This window comes from Synchiropus splendidus, chromosome 14 (genome assembly GCF_027744825.2).
Source record: "Synchiropus splendidus isolate RoL2022-P1 chromosome 14, RoL_Sspl_1.0, whole genome shotgun sequence".
Taxonomy (NCBI): domain Eukaryota; kingdom Metazoa; phylum Chordata; class Actinopteri; order Syngnathiformes; family Callionymidae; genus Synchiropus; species Synchiropus splendidus.
This window is the reverse complement of record NC_071347.1, coordinates 15616147-15633565: the sequence shown is the minus strand read 5'-3', so window position 1 is coordinate 15633565 and position 17419 is coordinate 15616147. Positions and strand designations below refer to the sequence as shown.

The 17419-nt window shown below is 45.4% G+C and overlaps 1 protein-coding gene across 4 annotated transcripts; it reads right to left on the bottom strand.

Moving 5' to 3' along the window:
- Positions 1 to 106: 106 nt before the first annotated feature.
- Positions 107 to 15868, bottom strand: man2a2 (mannosidase, alpha, class 2A, member 2). Of its 4 annotated transcripts, XM_053884985.1 has the most exons (25): positions 15731 to 15868; positions 13724 to 14586; positions 13249 to 13506; positions 12746 to 12890; positions 11618 to 11789; positions 11060 to 11187; positions 10676 to 10849; positions 10161 to 10347; positions 9568 to 9745; positions 9262 to 9464; positions 8367 to 8549; positions 8173 to 8287; positions 8024 to 8094; positions 7809 to 7925; positions 7272 to 7437; positions 6937 to 7173; positions 6709 to 6831; positions 6421 to 6535; positions 6130 to 6263; positions 4203 to 4344; positions 3897 to 4030; positions 3666 to 3734; positions 3110 to 3304; positions 2382 to 2495; positions 107 to 2247 (listed from the first exon to the last, which is right to left on the bottom strand). In XM_053884985.1, the coding sequence occupies exons 2-25, from the start codon at positions 13853 to 13855 to the stop codon at positions 2095 to 2097; spliced, it is 3645 nt and encodes a 1214-aa protein (XP_053740960.1). In that variant the 5' UTR covers positions 13856 to 14586; positions 15731 to 15868; the 3' UTR covers positions 107 to 2094. The 4 variants fall into 4 exon arrangements, with proteins under 4 accessions (XP_053740960.1, XP_053740961.1, XP_053740962.1 ...); XM_053884986.1 differs by lacking the exon at positions 3666 to 3734; XM_053884987.1 differs by lacking the exon at positions 7809 to 7925.
- Between the last annotated feature and the right edge of the window lie 1551 nt (positions 15869 to 17419).

Below are 17419 nucleotides of genomic sequence, written 5' to 3'. Positions count from 1 at the left end.
TCGAACCAACACAAGTGTAAAGTACTAGTGTGCAGAAGTAAATTGGGCCCCTGAGGTCTGGCAAAGGGTTACGAATGAGGATCAATTAACAAATATAAATAAATAAATAAACATTTTATTTGGTATTTTGATCTTTATTAATGTCCCCCTTCACGTTTGCATCTTCATTCCACCATCAATTCATCAATCTAGAGGAGAACTGACACCATATTTGACCTCTGAACCAATGAGAACAGTGCTACAACAAGAATCACATTAAAAGAAAAAAAAAGGACAATTACAGACGAGACATCTGGAACAACAGCAGCAAGAAGTTCAGGTGAATGGAAACATGGGAGATGACAGGACCTCGGTATGTGAGGATGAGATGAGATGTTCCGTACGAGAGAAGAGAAAAAAAAAAAAAAACAGAGAGAGAGAGAGAGAAAAGCAAGTGCTCAGTCACACGTCTGTGTGTTCCCAGAGAGACAGACCGCCTCGAGGGGAGAAGCCCGGCATTTGGAAAAACCAGGGTGCATTTGTGGTTAGAACTACGCGTTTGGAAGGGTCACCTGACCTCCGTCCCTAAGCGTGTTTATTCACGCATTTACACGTGAGCCTCTTGTTCGGCTTCTCAACATAATAAATTATGAACCAAAATTTGGAAACATTTTTTGGAAACAAAGTCAGATTTAGCAGTGATCTAGCTCCACATTAAAAATGAACCCTCATTCGCCACAGATGTGGAAATGAAATATTCAACATCAAACAATGTACATGAAGTAATTACAAAAAGTTTGGGGCGTAAATTATTGAAAAACTCCAATTATCTCAACGACTTTCCGCCTTTGAACTTCGGTTCTCGACATGAGGCGTCTAAAACGTCTCAACACCGACTCTTTTTCGGGTCAAACATCTGGAATGGAAACGTCCGCTTCGAAAAATCAAACAAACCTAAATGATGATTGGTCAGTTGAAGAATTATCGATCCGTCAAAACATAAGAGCCGGAAGCTGATCCAAGAATGGACACACACATTCTGATGCTGTGCAAGTCTTAAATAATAAATCTGCCAAAGGGCGCTCCAGCATGACCCAGAATTCAGATTTTTTTTTTTTTTTTTTCGCAGCAGACAAGAAAATATTCCCTACTTTTTTTCTTACACTGTTGACACGCCTCATTTGAAACGACACCTATCGAATACTTTTTTTTTTGTCTGGTGGATGGCTGTGCTCACATTTAAACAGAAGGTTCCAGTGACATGATGGCTGCCAGGCACACGGACGGTCCCTGATGGTGAACACCGAACCTCATGAGACCGACTGGAACACCTCCGGCAGTGGCATTGACTCGCACGTGAACATTAATATATGAGGTATACGCTTGTCTACTCCTCTACTGCATACACCGAGCTGTGAACACAGGAATGGATCGCAGCTAAGAAGTGCAACTGGAATCCCTTCCCACACACAAACAAACCCCCGACAGATGAAGAAAAAAGGAAGCACTCGAGTTATGAACAAAAGGAAAGACGGGCGGGAAGGTGAACAGTCGACTGAGGACAGGTTCCATCACCATAGTCAGCCACACCACAGCTTATAGATCGTGAGAGTTGAGAGGGAGACATTCTCTTTGCTGCATTCGTGTCTGTCAGAAACGATCAAGTGAACTTTTGTCAGGTAGAAAAACAAAAATGGCCGATGTTCACCGTGCACTTAAAAAAAAAAAAAAATCAGGAACCCTCGAACCAAATAAAGCTTTGAGAATTGCACTCAGATGTGGCACTAATCGCAGCCCCCAGCCCTCCCTCCCACTGTCACCGGGATATTTACATTCAGTAGTTCAGTTCAAAGAATGTTTAAAAAAAAAAAAAAAAAGAGGAAGTTCCTCCAGAGCGAGCGGGACTTGGCACCCGCTGTCTGGTGGGGCTCCAGCCGCTTGCAGACCTCCCTCCACGCTCACAGCTATAGCCCGCCCCCTGCTGGGCGTTTGGTCCCATTACGCCTGCCACATTTCAGGTTCAGCGTGTGCACGTGGCAAAGAGGCTCGTCTGTGTCGCTCTGAATCATTTCTGGTTCAAAGAGTCCGACTGTGGTCTTCAAGTGGTGAGGCTCTTTAGCGCAGCTTGAGCTTGAAGGTGGATATTTCCATGGGCTCCAGGCTCACCGCGGAGTCGTTGGCCAGCGGGGGGCTGGAGTGCATCAGCGTCAGAGACGTCGGCTGCAGCAGCTGCAGGTCCAAGTTCTTGAACAGTCCTGAGATGCTCACCTGAAGAAAAGAGGGCTTTCAAACCACTTTGAAATCTTCGGTGCTTCAAGAAAATAACTCAAAACTATTCCAGTCCAGACTGTAGAAGAGCTACAAATGAGACCCCCAGCCAGGACTCGGAGGGTCAGTCGTACCTGCCCTTGTGTGGTGGTGCAGTTGAAGCCCAGGTTTTGTCCCTCCAGCCCACAGTCCAGGCCCAGGCGGTGAAGGATCAAGGCAGTGTAGGCAGACGGTATTGAGGCGTCCTGCTGCTTCCGTACACAGAGACAGTGATTCAAGCGAGAAGAATGATTCCCATCCACACACAGAAACAAACACACATATATCTCCACTCTAATAAGGACCTCTCATTGCCATAACCCTTTCCCCAGCCTCTCACCCTTAAACTGAAACCCAATTATAAAGACTCGCTTATTCTGATGTCTTCATCCTCAAACCGAGGCTTGGATTTGTGGGGTCCAGTCAAATAGTCCCCACTTTGGCATATGGTCCTTACAAGGATAGTGTTTTGTCAAGAAATGGCCCCCACAAGTAAGGATCAACCAGATGCAGATGCACACACACATGTATTGGTGTCCTTGTGGGTTCATTGTGAGGTTGCTCATTGCCATATCCCTTTCCCCAGCCTCTCACCCAGAACCTAACCATCCAAAACACATGGCTAAACTTAACCATGACTCCACACCAAACTTAAAAACCAATTGTAATGACCCAGATAGTTTGAAGGTTTCATCCTCAAACCTCGGGTAAACTTTGTGGGGTCCAACCAAAATGTCCACGCAAAGTCATACAGACCTCACAAGGTCTCACAAGTTTTGTCAAAGTAGGACAAACAAGCCCACACACACACACACGGTCTTACCTGACTCTGGATGCTCCTCAAGTTCACCAGATGAATGTCACAAGGGAGAAAAGACTTGAAGGGAGCAAAGGTCTGCAGCGGAGGGACGCCGCGCCTCTTCGGAATGACAGGCAGCGCCAGCACCTCGTGGTTGAGGATGCCGTTGGTCATGTGACTGAGGATCGAGGGAAAGCTGGTCGCAGCGTTGTCCGTCATCTGCAGGAGAAAAGCAGTTTAAGAACGGGCGCCGTTCAGTCCATGACTCACCACTTGGGTCTAGTCACGGATCAGCAGTTTGAGGATTAAACCAAAGGAGAGCTTCAGACATCACGGCTGACCAGGCTTTTTTCCTCACCAGCAGCGTTCCCATCTGATAAGCTAGTGACCAGTTTCCACTCCCCGTGTTCTGCCCTGAAGACTTATTTGCAAGTGAATGACTTCATTTGTTAGTTTCCACGCAAAACAAGGTCATGGTTTGGCTACAACTAAGAGGAGCTACGGAGTGGAGGAAGGTCCGGAACCGGAGCTACGGCTTGCACTAACAAGGCCACGCACTGCCGCCAAGGGCAACATTTACCTCTTGAACTCTGCCACTCCAGATTTTGGAGAGGAGAGAATGAAACAAGGACGCGAGGAAGCCAACATGCTGATGGAGGTGGAGGAAATGGTTGGAAAAGAAAACACCATTAGAGAGAGGAGTGTGAAGTTAAAGCAAGACAAGCAGGAGATTCAGACCAAAAGGAAGATGATCATGCACAGCACAGATGGAGAAACATCTCATGAAAGGTCCTGCGGTTGCCTGGCTAACCTTATTGCCCACAGATCTTCTCTCCAGCAGCAGTCTGAAGCGATTAACAGTCTTCTTATTGTCCTTCAGGCCTTGACCCAGCCCACGGTTATCGTCCTGCATCAGGCGCCGGTCCAAAATAACTTCGAGTTGACCTGCGAGGAGGTGGGAGAGCGGCTTCAATAAGACGATGGACGCTCTCCCCGCGATGCTCCAGGGAATGAACAAAGCTTTGATATGATTAAAGGCGGAGATGGCGGCAGCAGATGTAAAACAGCAGCAATTTCTGAAATGGATTCAAAGGAGGATTGATGGTGGCACACAGACCGCTTTCTAGACTGCTGACGCCGAGAGCCTGGGCTGTGTGCAGCGTGAGCCGGTGCTGGCCGTCCTGGATGTAGGCCTGGCTGGGCATGGGGTAAAAGTTGGCCTGTAGGGGGAGCTTGAGGTGGAAGCGCCGCGGCTGGATCTGCAGACGACGACAGAGAGACTCAGAAGAAGAACACGGATCTCTGTGATGTGCAGTGGTCGGTTGTACAAATAAAAGACTAAGGAGCAAGGAAGTGCACTAAAGTCTGGCTGCTATTAACATCCTGTCAGTGTCAGGTCAGGAACTGGAAAATGTGAGGGGAAAAAAAAAAAGACAGCACAGCACTATCTGTGCTGACAGCTGTGACATGGCAGGAAACAGACCTCTACCAAGAGGGAACTTAAAAATGTCCAGCTTTATTCTAGTTAATTTCATTTAACACCGTCAAGAAGTATGTTTATGTCCCTCTGACTGTCGTTTCGGGATTATTACATGATGTTTTCACCAGCAGCACAACTCAGAACACTGTCGGGATTTTCCTGAAAGTTTCAGGAGGCCATTAGAATTTGGCGCAGTTCATGTGGATTTAGGAAGCCTCTCCTAAAGGTTCAACTGCAGGGTCTCACTGCTGCTGCTCACACCTGCAGGTTTAGATCAGGGGTGGGAAATAACATTTCCTAAATGGCCAGTTGACCTAACAATGAGCAAAAACTATTTTTGAATCATGAAAGTTGTTTTATAGATTTGAATGGATGCTGTTTTTTAATCACGCGAAATTAGCTGCTTAGTGGATGTATGCACCTTCACAGTCCTTTTAGTAACAAACAGTAAGTAACAAAGGGCGGTTTCACACTGCAGGTTCTGTCTCGAGTCCAATTCGCACCTCTGTGCCTCAGGTGATGTCTTTTTCTTTCTCCTCAGCTGGTGGCGCTCTGCGCAAAATAGCTGCTTTGTGACCCACGATTAAACACGTCTCAAGGAATATTTACCACCACCAGCTTGACCACTTTATTTCTCTGTCACTTCTTAGCACTACGAGTCGTCCTCACCTCTGAACTGAACTGATGACGGAGCTCCTCCACGGCTCTAACAGAATGTGGCGTTTCACAGCCAAAACTACACATGAAAAACTCTCTCATGTTTGTTTCACAAGGAAATAGCGGGAACAAGCTGCGACATGCGGAGCGTCTGGATTGATCCATGAGGCTCTCACAACACATTGAACAAAGAAAGATTACTGATGATCGAGAAGATTTTAGTCAGTGAAGTACAGATCGAGACGTCAGAAATGATCAATGAATAGTCTGGTGATCTTTAGTAACTTGGGGAAAAAAAAAATCAGCATCTTTCCTCTTCGCTGTCCCCATGCAGACAGCTACGCTGCAGCGAGATCAGCAGTAAAAACAGCTACTGTAGAGCGCTGCATTATTCATTTAACCAAATGTGTCTGTCAAAATCAGATGTCTATCAGCCTAATAAAGGTAAAAACATGTGAGTTATCACACATCCACACACATGGCGAGTCCCGGACTGCCGCGCTCCCGTTCCCCACCTTCATTTTTCCTGCAGCTGGAGCTGCAACACCTTAGTTTTCTGGGAGTTTGAGAAGTTGTTTTTAACCAAGTTGTGCGCCCAGACAGCGATCAGACCCTTTACTGGCCGGCATCTATCATGTTTGTGTGGAGTTGCGCTATACACTTAGTTTCCGGCATCTAGCGCAGAGTCGCCTGAGGCGAGGAGCTCACCACCTGCTGAGAGTTTCCCGAGACAAAGTGCAGCTCTCCAGCCGGGATCAAGTCCGCAGTCAAAACCCGTCTCGCTTGTGTTCACAAACATGCATCCAATCCAACTCTGGCACCTGCTGCTTTTCTTAGCATCTTAAATAAGACCTGTTCACCATAACTGGTCTCTCTAGTGAGGAAGATCTTAAAGAGCCAGTCTGACCTGGAAGCCGTTGAGGTCGGTGTAGAAGACGTCTCCGCTCTGGATGTCTGTGATCAGTCGCATTGCCAGCTCCTTATTGTTCTGATCTCTGATGTCCACCACTGTGGTGATGTCTAGAGACAAACCATCCACACCTGCAAATGCAAATGCAAATGCAAAAAAAAAAAAATCAGTGCTTTTCACTCTGCATAATTAGCAATATGTTCCGTCATGAAACATATTGGCTATTGTTGCAATGAGCCATCTGCTGCCATTTAGACATTTCCCAACATGGAATCGAGTATTTATTACCTGGCACATTGTGTATGCGAATGGTCTGCTGAAAGTGCTGGTAATTTGCCACCACTTCAGAGAAAAGAGGCCCCTCCACAACACGCACCACGGGCGGCTCTTTGTGGGTATAAGGCTGCGAGGAGCAGAGAGACACAAAGTAAGAAACAGCGATGGCATGTGGAGAAGTAAAAAAAAACATCCAGAGGCAACAAGTTTTGTCTCTTTTGAAAGTGACGAAACACGACAGTTAGCTCAACAATGCTGTCGCAAAGATGATTCAAGTTTCAGCTCTATCTGAGTAAACACCTTGGCATTCCCATCAGGCAGGAAAAGATAAGCCCCGCTTTTGTCTTTGGAGGGACGTGTGCCGTAGATCATAAACTGCATCTGAACCTTCACTTCCTGAGGATCATCCTTCCGCTTGACACTCTGAGCATGAAAAACAGTGGAGATTACTCAAACAGCATTTCCAGTAACTGCGGCCTTAGAAATAAGCAGATGCTGTCAGAGTCAGATAAAAGCGTTGAGACAGACCTCCAGCAGCCCAGTGGTGCCGGAGAAGCCCAGTGTGAGGGACTGACTGCTGATGTAGACGGTCTGAGGTTCTGCCTGCTGCAACCGGACTGGAAGTGGGTCAGAGGCTCGCGGGGTGACGGCCCGCGGAGGCACCCGGAGGACTGTCTCAGAGCGGAGCGTCATGGGCGAGTCCGGGGAGTTGTAAATGTGGAACACAGCGAGACCTAGTGGCGGCAAGCGAGCCATGAACGTGGCCTGTTGGGAGGATTCAAGAACACCTTCAGTAAAAAACGGTTGTGTATATTAAATCTAATTCAGAGAGGCTGGTTTCTACTGCAACAAGCACGTCTTACCTCAAACACTTCGGCACTCATTTGACTTGGAGAGCTCCACTGACCACTGAGCTGCACAGGGAGAGTCTGGCCATCCTCTGTCAGCACACGCACCTTGACCGTGTTGACCCACACTGTCACAGTGCACAGGCGCTCCTGCTCAACAGGGTTGAACAGGACCACATACCTGGAAGTAAAAGGGTTGGAGGAAACCAGAATGACTCTTTTGTTCCTTATTCTTCACAACATACAGCCTGAATCAACGTATTTTTGTATTGTATTCCAGTGAACTATCACACATCTTTTACATTTTTAATCTGCGACTTTCATCCAAAAGGCTTCATTACAAGGAAGACATCAGCCACTCCCGATCAAACAACAGGAGCTCTCTTCCCTAATGACACTCTTATCTTAACAAATCAAAGCCTGGAAGTTTTCTACTGAAGCAGAACAAAGCTTTATTAAAGTTCGGGTCCAGAGGAAACGAAACATAAAACACTTCGTCAATACAGCCTTTTAGGGTTATTAAACAAAGCACTCCCTCTGCATCTCTCTCACCTGTCAATCTTCTCTCCTGCTCTGTTGCTTTCAGCAAACATTGTCCTGACTTTCCTGAGCCTGGCTCTCAGCTCTTGAAATATGTTCAACCCTGCAGTCTCAGTTAAGTCACACTCCCTAAAACGGTATCACTTTTATCTCTGGCTGTTGTTCATGAATAAATGGCATCCTTTACAATTTCAGGCGGAAACAAGTGAAGCAGGGAGGGTACGAACCTGGGCCCTGCTGTGTCGAGCTCGATCAATGTGCGCTGAGGCAGGGAGTCTTGAGTGGCACGCCGATCATCCTGAAGGGGAAATAAACCAAGCCACTGAAGCCACGTCTGTTTTCCAAACGAATCTAATGAAGGAACAACTGCTCGTACCGTCTCCAAGAACGGCTCGGTCTGATAGAAGCGATAGAACTCTTTGTTTTTCATCACCAGGAAATGAGCAGCGTTGATAATTACTCGCTTCAGACCAATGAGCGCCCGAAGCAACCTGGCGGAGAACAGAATCAAAACACGGGATTCATCCAGCCGCTCCCACAATGAAATAGATGTAGACTTCTAATTCCTACCGGTTGCCGTAGTCGACGACGACGTTCTCCTTTGCCGTGCCAGTTATGGCGTCGTGATGCTGGAAGAGGGCAAGAGACCGCCTTGCATCAACAAGCAGACCATAGTCTGAGACTGGGTAGCGTCCTTCCATGCCCACGTGTCGAGCATTTGAAACAGCCAGGCTGTAGAGAATCTCTGCCCCCCTGAAACAGAGAGGAAACGATGTGATGCGAGCTCAAATGTATTGCTTTAACCCAGTCGGAAAACATACACTGGCACTGCTGTTCGGGTCCATCAAATTAGATTATTTGGTTGTTTTTTTTTTGTTTTTTTTTGCATGTTTGCTGTTATTCAGTGTCTACGATGATTAGTAAATGTTATAAAAAATGTTCTGGGAACAAGATGATTAAGAAAATGATTCTTATGTTTTGTGGCAAAAGACATTATAAAAGCCATAAAAAAGATGAACTAATTTAAATGTATAAAAAAAAAAAAATCAAAATACATTAACAAAAAAAGCAAATCAACTATTAAAATATTGCAGCAGGAGCATTTCTGCATGTTCTCACACGGCCTGGATGAACAGGCAGCAGGCCATGAGGGCCCCCCCCCCAAACTCAGTTTGTCTGTATAGTATTCTTTATTTCTATCTGGGAAGTAAACAACACTTTGTTTACTTTTGAAACTAGAGCTCTAACTGTATAGAAACTGGTTTCTTGGTGAAAATTCATACAGGCTGTTTTCACTGTTGGCTTGGGAGTTGCTTCTGAACTGTTTTCCAGACATTCCTCTGCTTTTCACTGAAACTTGCCGATATGTTGCAGCATCACAACAAGGCTGTGCAGGGTAAAACTGCCAAATGCTCTGGGCGAGGAATGAACGCTCACAATAGCAGCAGCCAGACTGATCTGTTACCTGAGGTGGGACTCCAAGACGCGGTCCAAGCTTTTATAAAAGGGTCGGGACGTAAAAAAGCCCGTCCAGTAGTGGTCTTCACGGTCCGCATAGGAAAAGAAATCTCCACTCAGCACTGGGAAGTCGGCAGGTTTGGATCCCTGTGCAACGCCGTTTGCTTTGTAAAGAGCATTGAAGTAGTCTGTGAGTGTCCCAAACTGAGCCTGGAAGAACAGACAGAGGACCAATAAACACACCGTCATTTTCTTGTCAGTGGCTTTACATATCACCACCCAGATAAATTTCACATTGAAAGGATCTTCAAACCTGCACATGCATGTCTGGGTGAGAATTCATGTAGTCAAAGAGCTTCTGGTAGTTGATGTACTGCTGATCCCACTCCACCGCTTTATCGTAGCGGAAGTCGTCGCCAAGGGGGATGAGGAGAACTTTGCTGCGATAAAGCTTGGACTTTTTGCGGTACTGGTCTAGCAGCAGGTGCGCCCTGAATGCCGACGAGGCGAGAGGAAAGTAAAACAAATGAAAGGAGACACTTTTCTGGCATCAATACCAGTTCGCTTCGCAGATGGCAACTTTCTTAGAAGTCACTGGAACCTTGAAAAGAGCAGAATCACTAAGGTAGCAGCCAAATTCCATCAGTCACACATACAAAGACTGAGGAGTGTGGAAGTCAGAGGAGGCATTTGTAGCTCGGTTTTGTTCATTGTGACCTCTCGCTCTGCTTGCCTCACTCACAAGGACCCGCTGATTATTTACCAGTCTGACAGTTTTTACAAGAGTCAAATGTTTCTTTTAACGCACAAGGTTCAGATGGTGTTAAACACACCCGTTCAACTGCTCTCGAGATGCATTTTTATTATCAAACCTACTTTTGTTTGCTAAAGCACGGAGGTCATTACCTTTCTTCCACGTTTGAGTCCACAATAGCCTTCGGTGGCACTTTCCATGGACAGTTAATCCGTCCTCCTGGTAACCTCTTGAAGTCGAACTGACAGCAGATCTTCGGGTCGGGTCCGCAGGTGTGCGGCACGTCGTAGCTGTAGAATGGCATCATATGGCAGAAGATGTCTGAACTGGAGCCGGAGTCTGTGGACGGAGTCAAAACACACACCATAGTGAGTGTTTCGCTCGTCTAATGCCGCAGTCATTAAATATCACCCTGGAAAACGTGGACTATATTACAAGGTCAGGGGGAATTGTTTGAGCCAAGCAGCTGGCAGGTGAATAAATAAAAACCTTTATTATCTTTTAATTAAGGACAGTATAGCAAAGCTACTGGCGTTTGCCTCATTAAGATGAATAGCACTGATAACTTCCGGCAGCTATTAAAAGTTGGTTGCCCTTCAAAAGGCCGAGGAAAGTGGCAGGAAATCGGCTTATTAAAAGACGAGTCGACTGGCTCTGGTCCACTCACCCCAGGCCTGCCGCCACATGAACTCCAGGCTCCGGGTTGAGGCGAAATGTTTCTTTATGGAGTAGTGAACCCGCTGGATGAGCATGCTGGTCAGGTTGGCTCTTTTTAACAGGTAGGGCATCGTGGCACTGTGACCAAAGGGGTCCACGGCCCATCCGCTGCGAGGCGTGACACCTGTGGCAGAGGGGGGAAAAAAAGAGAAGAAGAATGATCCAGAAAAATAATATTTCTCTGAAAGCGGCACAGGTCACCTAACGGGTAAAAGGTAGCACCTGCTGATCTAGATTTCTTTATTCCTTTTCCAGCCTTAAGCAACTGACACTTTGCACAACAGATCACAAAGAAAGAACATATTTGAAGGTAATAAGTTTATCCACTGTTTACCTAGATTTCTCTCCACCCATTGATGTCCTTCGATAAGCTGGTCGATCATGGCAAAGTAGTGAACGTTGGCTTCATCCGTCATCACCCATCCACCCGTCGCTATCTCCAGCTGCCCTGCCTGGATCAGTCTGCAGAAAAGAGGGGATTAAAAAAAAAGCAAGGTGAGAATGATCTGATGGAAAAGAACTCAGAGGGAAGTCATTTTAGATTCACATCTTTTTGTGGTTTAATTCACCAGTGATTCGCAGCTCAAATGTTGAGAGAGTGAAAATGCATTTTGTGAATTTGTGAGAAGATGAAGTGCTGTAAAAGGAGCCCCAGAAAAATCCACAATCCCCTTTACAATTATTGAAAGAGACAGAAAAAGGGACAAAATCCCAAAATAAATGCAAACAATTTTTGCAAAATAATGTGATGACAAATGATAGACATATGCCAGATACATGTGAAATGTTAACAGCACGCTAACTTGCATGCTTCTGTTCAGATTACCCATATCACTGGGTGAAAAGTCAAAAGGCTGTTACAGTGCCTGAAGATCGGTATGGAAAGACTCACTTGCGCACTGTTTCTCGTTTCTGTTTGTCCGCTGTCTCCCACCACTTTGATAAGAACGAAATCTCCGACCAGATAAACTTCCTGCGGGAATCCTCCGACAGTTTCACCACCATGTTGTTTAATATGTGCTGCGTCTGTTCCAAAAGATACTTGTCGAAGGTTTTGATCCAACCTGATAAAACAAGACCGAACAAGAAAGGCTGACATGTTACTTCTTGATCAATTGTTCCACGGCTTCCGGCTTTCCAACAACCTTCCGCAGATAGGTTGGAGACTCAAAGTAGAGAGGGTAAAAGTGCTGCATCTCATCAAAAATAAAACTCATATTTTATTTAAGTAGATACTCCTTGAAAAGCCTTTTAGCAGGGTGATGCAGTGAAAAGTCACTTGAAAACACAAGGATACAAGACGAGGCGCAGAGTAGAAACCACAGACGAAATAACATGAAAACAGCAGAATTTTCATGTTAATCTCAGCGTGACTTGAAAAAGAGACATTTATTTTAGATTGAGGAGAGAGTGTTTACTGCTAGTCAGAGAGAGAGGTTACATAATATAGTTTGGACTTTGGTTGAGATTTAGTCAACACAAACAGAGCTCTGAGGTCAATGATTAGGTGGGAGGGAAAGAAAACTGTTCTTTAATGCTGAGACAAGACAGCTAATGAACAAACACGAGTCGGGCATGTGATGAGATTAAATATACTTTGATCTCGCCCAGTTATTTGAACAAATTCTTTATTTGAATTCTGCTGGTGTTTAGACAAAAGGAGGTGAGAGCCAAGGCAATTCCTGCAAGAAGCACTCGATTGCGAAACCACACTTTGGCCTCAGTCGTGCTCGCACTATTGCGCAATTCTCATACAAAATTGAAATGAATCTGGAGCTCAGTCTGCACACCTCTGCAGCCTGTCAACTTTGAAAGTGTGTGGCAAGCAGGGGGAAAAAAGGTTCAATACCTGGTCAATACAAACTACAGACCTGCAGTTCACCATGTCAATATCCAATTGGAAAAAAAGTGCGTTGTCAAGTCAATGCAGCGTTAATTACAGAGCAGATGAAGAACGTGGACTGGATTATTACACCGTGATAAAAGAGAAATCTTGCCATGAAACAGTGAGAGACATTACCTGGGTCATTGTGAGAGTGCGGCACGACGAAAACCTGCAGAGGCTCGTTGTTCCACTCATCATTTTCATAAGTGATGTCAAATCCCTGCTTCCATACGCCGCCATCAGGGTTGTCGAATTTAAGAAGGGAATAAACATCCAGCATCTGAAATGACACAACAAGGCACCATTCATTTCCAAAGTGATTTTCATCAGTTCATCTTATTTGTTAGCAGTGGGGAGGGAACATTTTCCAACTTCCCTTTTCTGGTCACGGTAGATTTTCTCCACGCCAGCGCGAAGATGTAATCTCTGTAAACTGTCTTGGGTCTGTGGCATGACCTGGCACAGCTACACATGACTAGCTATCCTATTGAACCATGTCCACTAGCTACTTCCCTCACAGAGAATCAGTAATTCAACTCATATGAAAGGCCATGTAACTAGAGGTCATGGTGAGAGACGCACCTTCATGATAGATCAGAAATCTACCTAAAAGATTTCAGTACTGGCTGACTTCATACCTGTACATCTGCTTGACTGCGACCACCTGAGGCGAGCTGGCAATCCTGAGGCTTTACATTAAGAAAAGTAGGGCGGCCATCAAAGGGTAGCACCCAGGATCCGTTGGCAGTCCGAAACGGCAGGTGGCCACTGGGGGACACGGCTCCCGTGTCTGTGAGCTCCATGACAGAGTCTTTTATGTGGCTGATGATTTGGTGGTTTTCCTCCAGGAGCTGCTCCAGCTGCTCTATCCGGTTCTGCAGGACTGAAATCTGGCTCTAAAAGACAGTTTATCATGTTAACATAATATACCATGAGAGTCCAACATCCTAAATGGATTCAAAATACAACTTCATGTTTGAATGTATTCTAAAATATTACAACTGACTTTATGAACTAAAACTTCAAATATACTTGAAGTCTTTGTTACATACTTGATAGTGTTATTTTTGGACAGAAAAGTAAGCGCTCTACATAAACAGGAAGTGATCTTACCCGTGGAAAGTTTCCACCGCTCTGTCGTCTTGCTGGGTCATGTTGGACTCGATCCAACATCAGATAAAGTGAAAAAACGGCCACACAAAAAATGGCCCCACCACAAACTGTCACCTGTTTCCTCAGCTTCATCGTCCGCTGAAACAGAACAGATCTCTCCGGGTGTTGAATAGATTTTCAAGTTCTCTGTCAGGATTTTCCAGCAGCAAAAAAAAAAATGTGCTTTGCAGTTCAAGTGAAAAGATAACACGTTAGTCTAATGACAGTGGCTGAGATCCATGTCAGTGTTGCTTCCAGCTTCCTCTCATGATACTGAAGCAAGAGCAAAGGGGAATAACTCCAGCAGCAGTCAGCGCTACTAAATCAGCAATAGCTGGCAGACAGTCTGTCAGCTTCGGCCAAACCACGGCCACCGGTGGGCTCCTTCAAAGTGTCCCTTGTGCTCAACCATCCAAATCGATGAGATTGCAGGGAAAAGGAGGAAGGGAGTATAAAAGAAAAAAAAAAAAAAAACAAGCGCTACACAAAAGAGGCTCAAACAGGGTCCTTAGTGTCTCTGCAGCATGATGTGTTTCATTGCTCTTGCAGTCCAGTCCACACTCCCACAGCAGTAAGTGATCCTCCAATAACCTGCTCCTTCTTCTTCTTCTTCTTCAGCGAGTTAACAGCATGAATACTGCAAAACTGCAGTTTAAAAACAATTGGCTCCAGATATCAGTTTTTTTTGTCATTCGTGAGGCCAGAATTTGGCTTCAGGATGAAGAATTTGATTAATTTTATTCTTCTCTCAGATGCTAACGCAGACGGCGGCATGGATATCAAGTCCTTCGCTGATTCAACGGCACATCAAAGCGTCTTCCAAGCTGTGGAGAAGAGCATAAACTGAGGCAACCAAATACAATTATAAAGTTTCGGCAATCACTAGTCAACACGGCCGACTATCATCGACCATTAAATTACTTGCAGAAAGGTTCACTAGTTCTCATAGCATGATTTGCACTGAGGGGAGTGATAGCTGAGGCCACATGACCATCATATGAGACCATTTTACAAAGAATATATATCCTTCAACACCACATTTTGAGCAATTAAAATTCATATATAAACTTTAGAATTAATCCACAAAGTATTTACAACAATTTTATTTTATTCTACTTCAAGTCGACTAGACGTCATCTATTAAGGTGATGTTTTTAAGGTTAAAAAAGAACATAACTTCCAGTAAATACAGGGTCAATACAGGTCAGTGTCTCTGCAAAGCTCTAACAGGTATTCCTGATTCCCCTGAGAGAAAATCCAAGATCATAATCCGCTCACTTCCCCGGCTATTTTAGCACCTACACAAGCTGAAGGGATAATAATGTGGCGCTTGCGTCGCCTCCTAACCAACATGTCACCCAGTCCGGTACACGATCAGCGCAACTGACTGACCTGGCTCGCAAGTGAATATTGACATAGCTCACAGGACTTCCAACACAAGCCGTCCTCGTGATGACATTCGTGTTTGGAGAGAACAACGTGATAACAGCATCGTGTTTAAACAGCGTCCTTGAATTTGTTGACGAAAGGGTTGGATCTCAAATGATCGGTAACTTTTAGCCGAATACAAACAGAGACAGTCAGTCTCTGTTTCACTTTTCACGTTTTATGACAGAAGCAATGGCAAATGTTAAATCACAGCACCAAACGGACAACAAATAAGAGGTAAATAACACTGACATGCGGCTAATGCTAGCACCCATTGTACACATGAGTGGCTGGTTTTAAAGCTAACATCTGGATGCGTAAATCCTTGGCGGAATGAGTCAAGTTTGACGACGGTTTTAGACAAGTGAACCCATGAAAGACTTAGGTGAGCAGCCCAAGAGTCTACCAAAGAACAGAGCAACGATACGTGGCAGTTATCTACTAGATAACGTCTTACTTTCCGACCAGACGTCGGTTAGCGTGCATGTGCGACCTTGCGAGCATAATTATTGACCGAAAACGTAGAGAACGGGGCATTACCTGTCAAAGACATGTAACCCGGAAGCGTGTAGCGCGCACAGCCGTGTGCTCGGATGTCTGCAGGCTGACAGATGACCAAGTGACGGAGCTGTAGCCGAGCAGCTAGCACAGCCGAGCCGCTGCTGCAAAGCCTTGTGGGGGCGGAGTCGAGCCCTGCATCCACACCTGATTGGACGACGGCGCTTTCCGCTGTAAAAAGAACACACACTCTCTTTTTGGATTTTGGATAAGATTGAACATTAGTTTCTGCTTTGAAAATTGCGGAGCCCTGGAAGTGACATGCATGGGTTTATTTATTTTTTTTTTTCGATGTAGCATGCAGGACTTTTTTTTTTTTATCCCGAGATAACAATGATCGCGAGATAATTTTTATCTCGGGATAGTTCGTAACCCGAGATAAAAATTATCTCGAGATAAAAAATTAACTGTCCTTCCTTAGGCAAACCTCCACCTCTCTAGCTTGTCTTCCTCTTGCTCCCTGCTCTCACCACAGATCACAATGTCATCTGCAAACATCATCGTCCAAGGGGCTTCTTGTCCAACCGCATATGTCAACCTGTCCATGACCATGGCAAATAAGAAGGGGCTCAGAGCCGAGCCTTGGTGCAGTCCCACCTCCACCTTGAACTCCTCTGTGACACCTGCAGCACACCTCACCACTGTCTCACACCTGGCATACATGTCCTGAACCACTCCAACATACTTCTCTGCCACTCCAGACTTCCTCATACAATACCACAACTCTTCTCTCAGCACTCTGTCATACGCTTTCTCCAGGTCCACAAAGACACAATGGAACTTGATCGTATGGCTCATCAACTTTATCCCTCGATAGTTGCCACAACACTGGACATCTCCCTTGTTCTTGAAGATGGGCACCAGCACACTTCTCCATTCCTCAGGGATCCTATCACTCTCAAAGACCTTGTTAAAATGTTGCAGGCAAAAAGTGTCCTAAACACTTCCAGACCTCCACAGGTATATCATCAGGACCCACTGCCTTTCCACTCTTCATCGTCTTCAATGCCCTTCTCACTTCAGCCTTACTAATCTTTGCCACGTCCTGATCTACGATGGCCACTCCTTCTACCCTTCTATTCTTTGTTCAAAGTACTCTTTTGATCACCCTAACTTGCTGCACGTCCTTCCCATCTCTATCTCTCTGCCCTGCAATCCTGTAGAAATCTCTCTCACCCTCCTTACTGTCCAACCTTGTATACAAGTCCTCGTATGCCCTCTGTTTGGCCATTGACACCACTACATTTGTCTTCTGTAATCTTTTTGGCCCCCATGAACTCCTGTCTACTCTCTTCTGTTCTCTCAACATGCCACTTTTTCTTAGCCAACCTATTCCTTTCTATACACACCTGCACTTCTTCGTTCCACCACCAAGTCTCCTTATCCACTTTTCTTCCAGGTTACACACCAAGAACTCTTCTACCTGTCACCTGGAAGTCCTTTGAAGACATACAATTGGCACTACATTGAATTCAATAGTAACTAAAATAGACATCAACAATCAATATGGAAACTTATACAAGCGAAAAAATGTTTAAAGGTATATTTATACTTCAATGCATTTAAAGATTCCTCTAACAAAGGTGAGTTGGACGCACCAGAGCTAAAGGATAAAGAGGGGTGGATGAGACTGGTGACAGCTATGTCAGCAGAACAAGAAGTGTTGAGCAC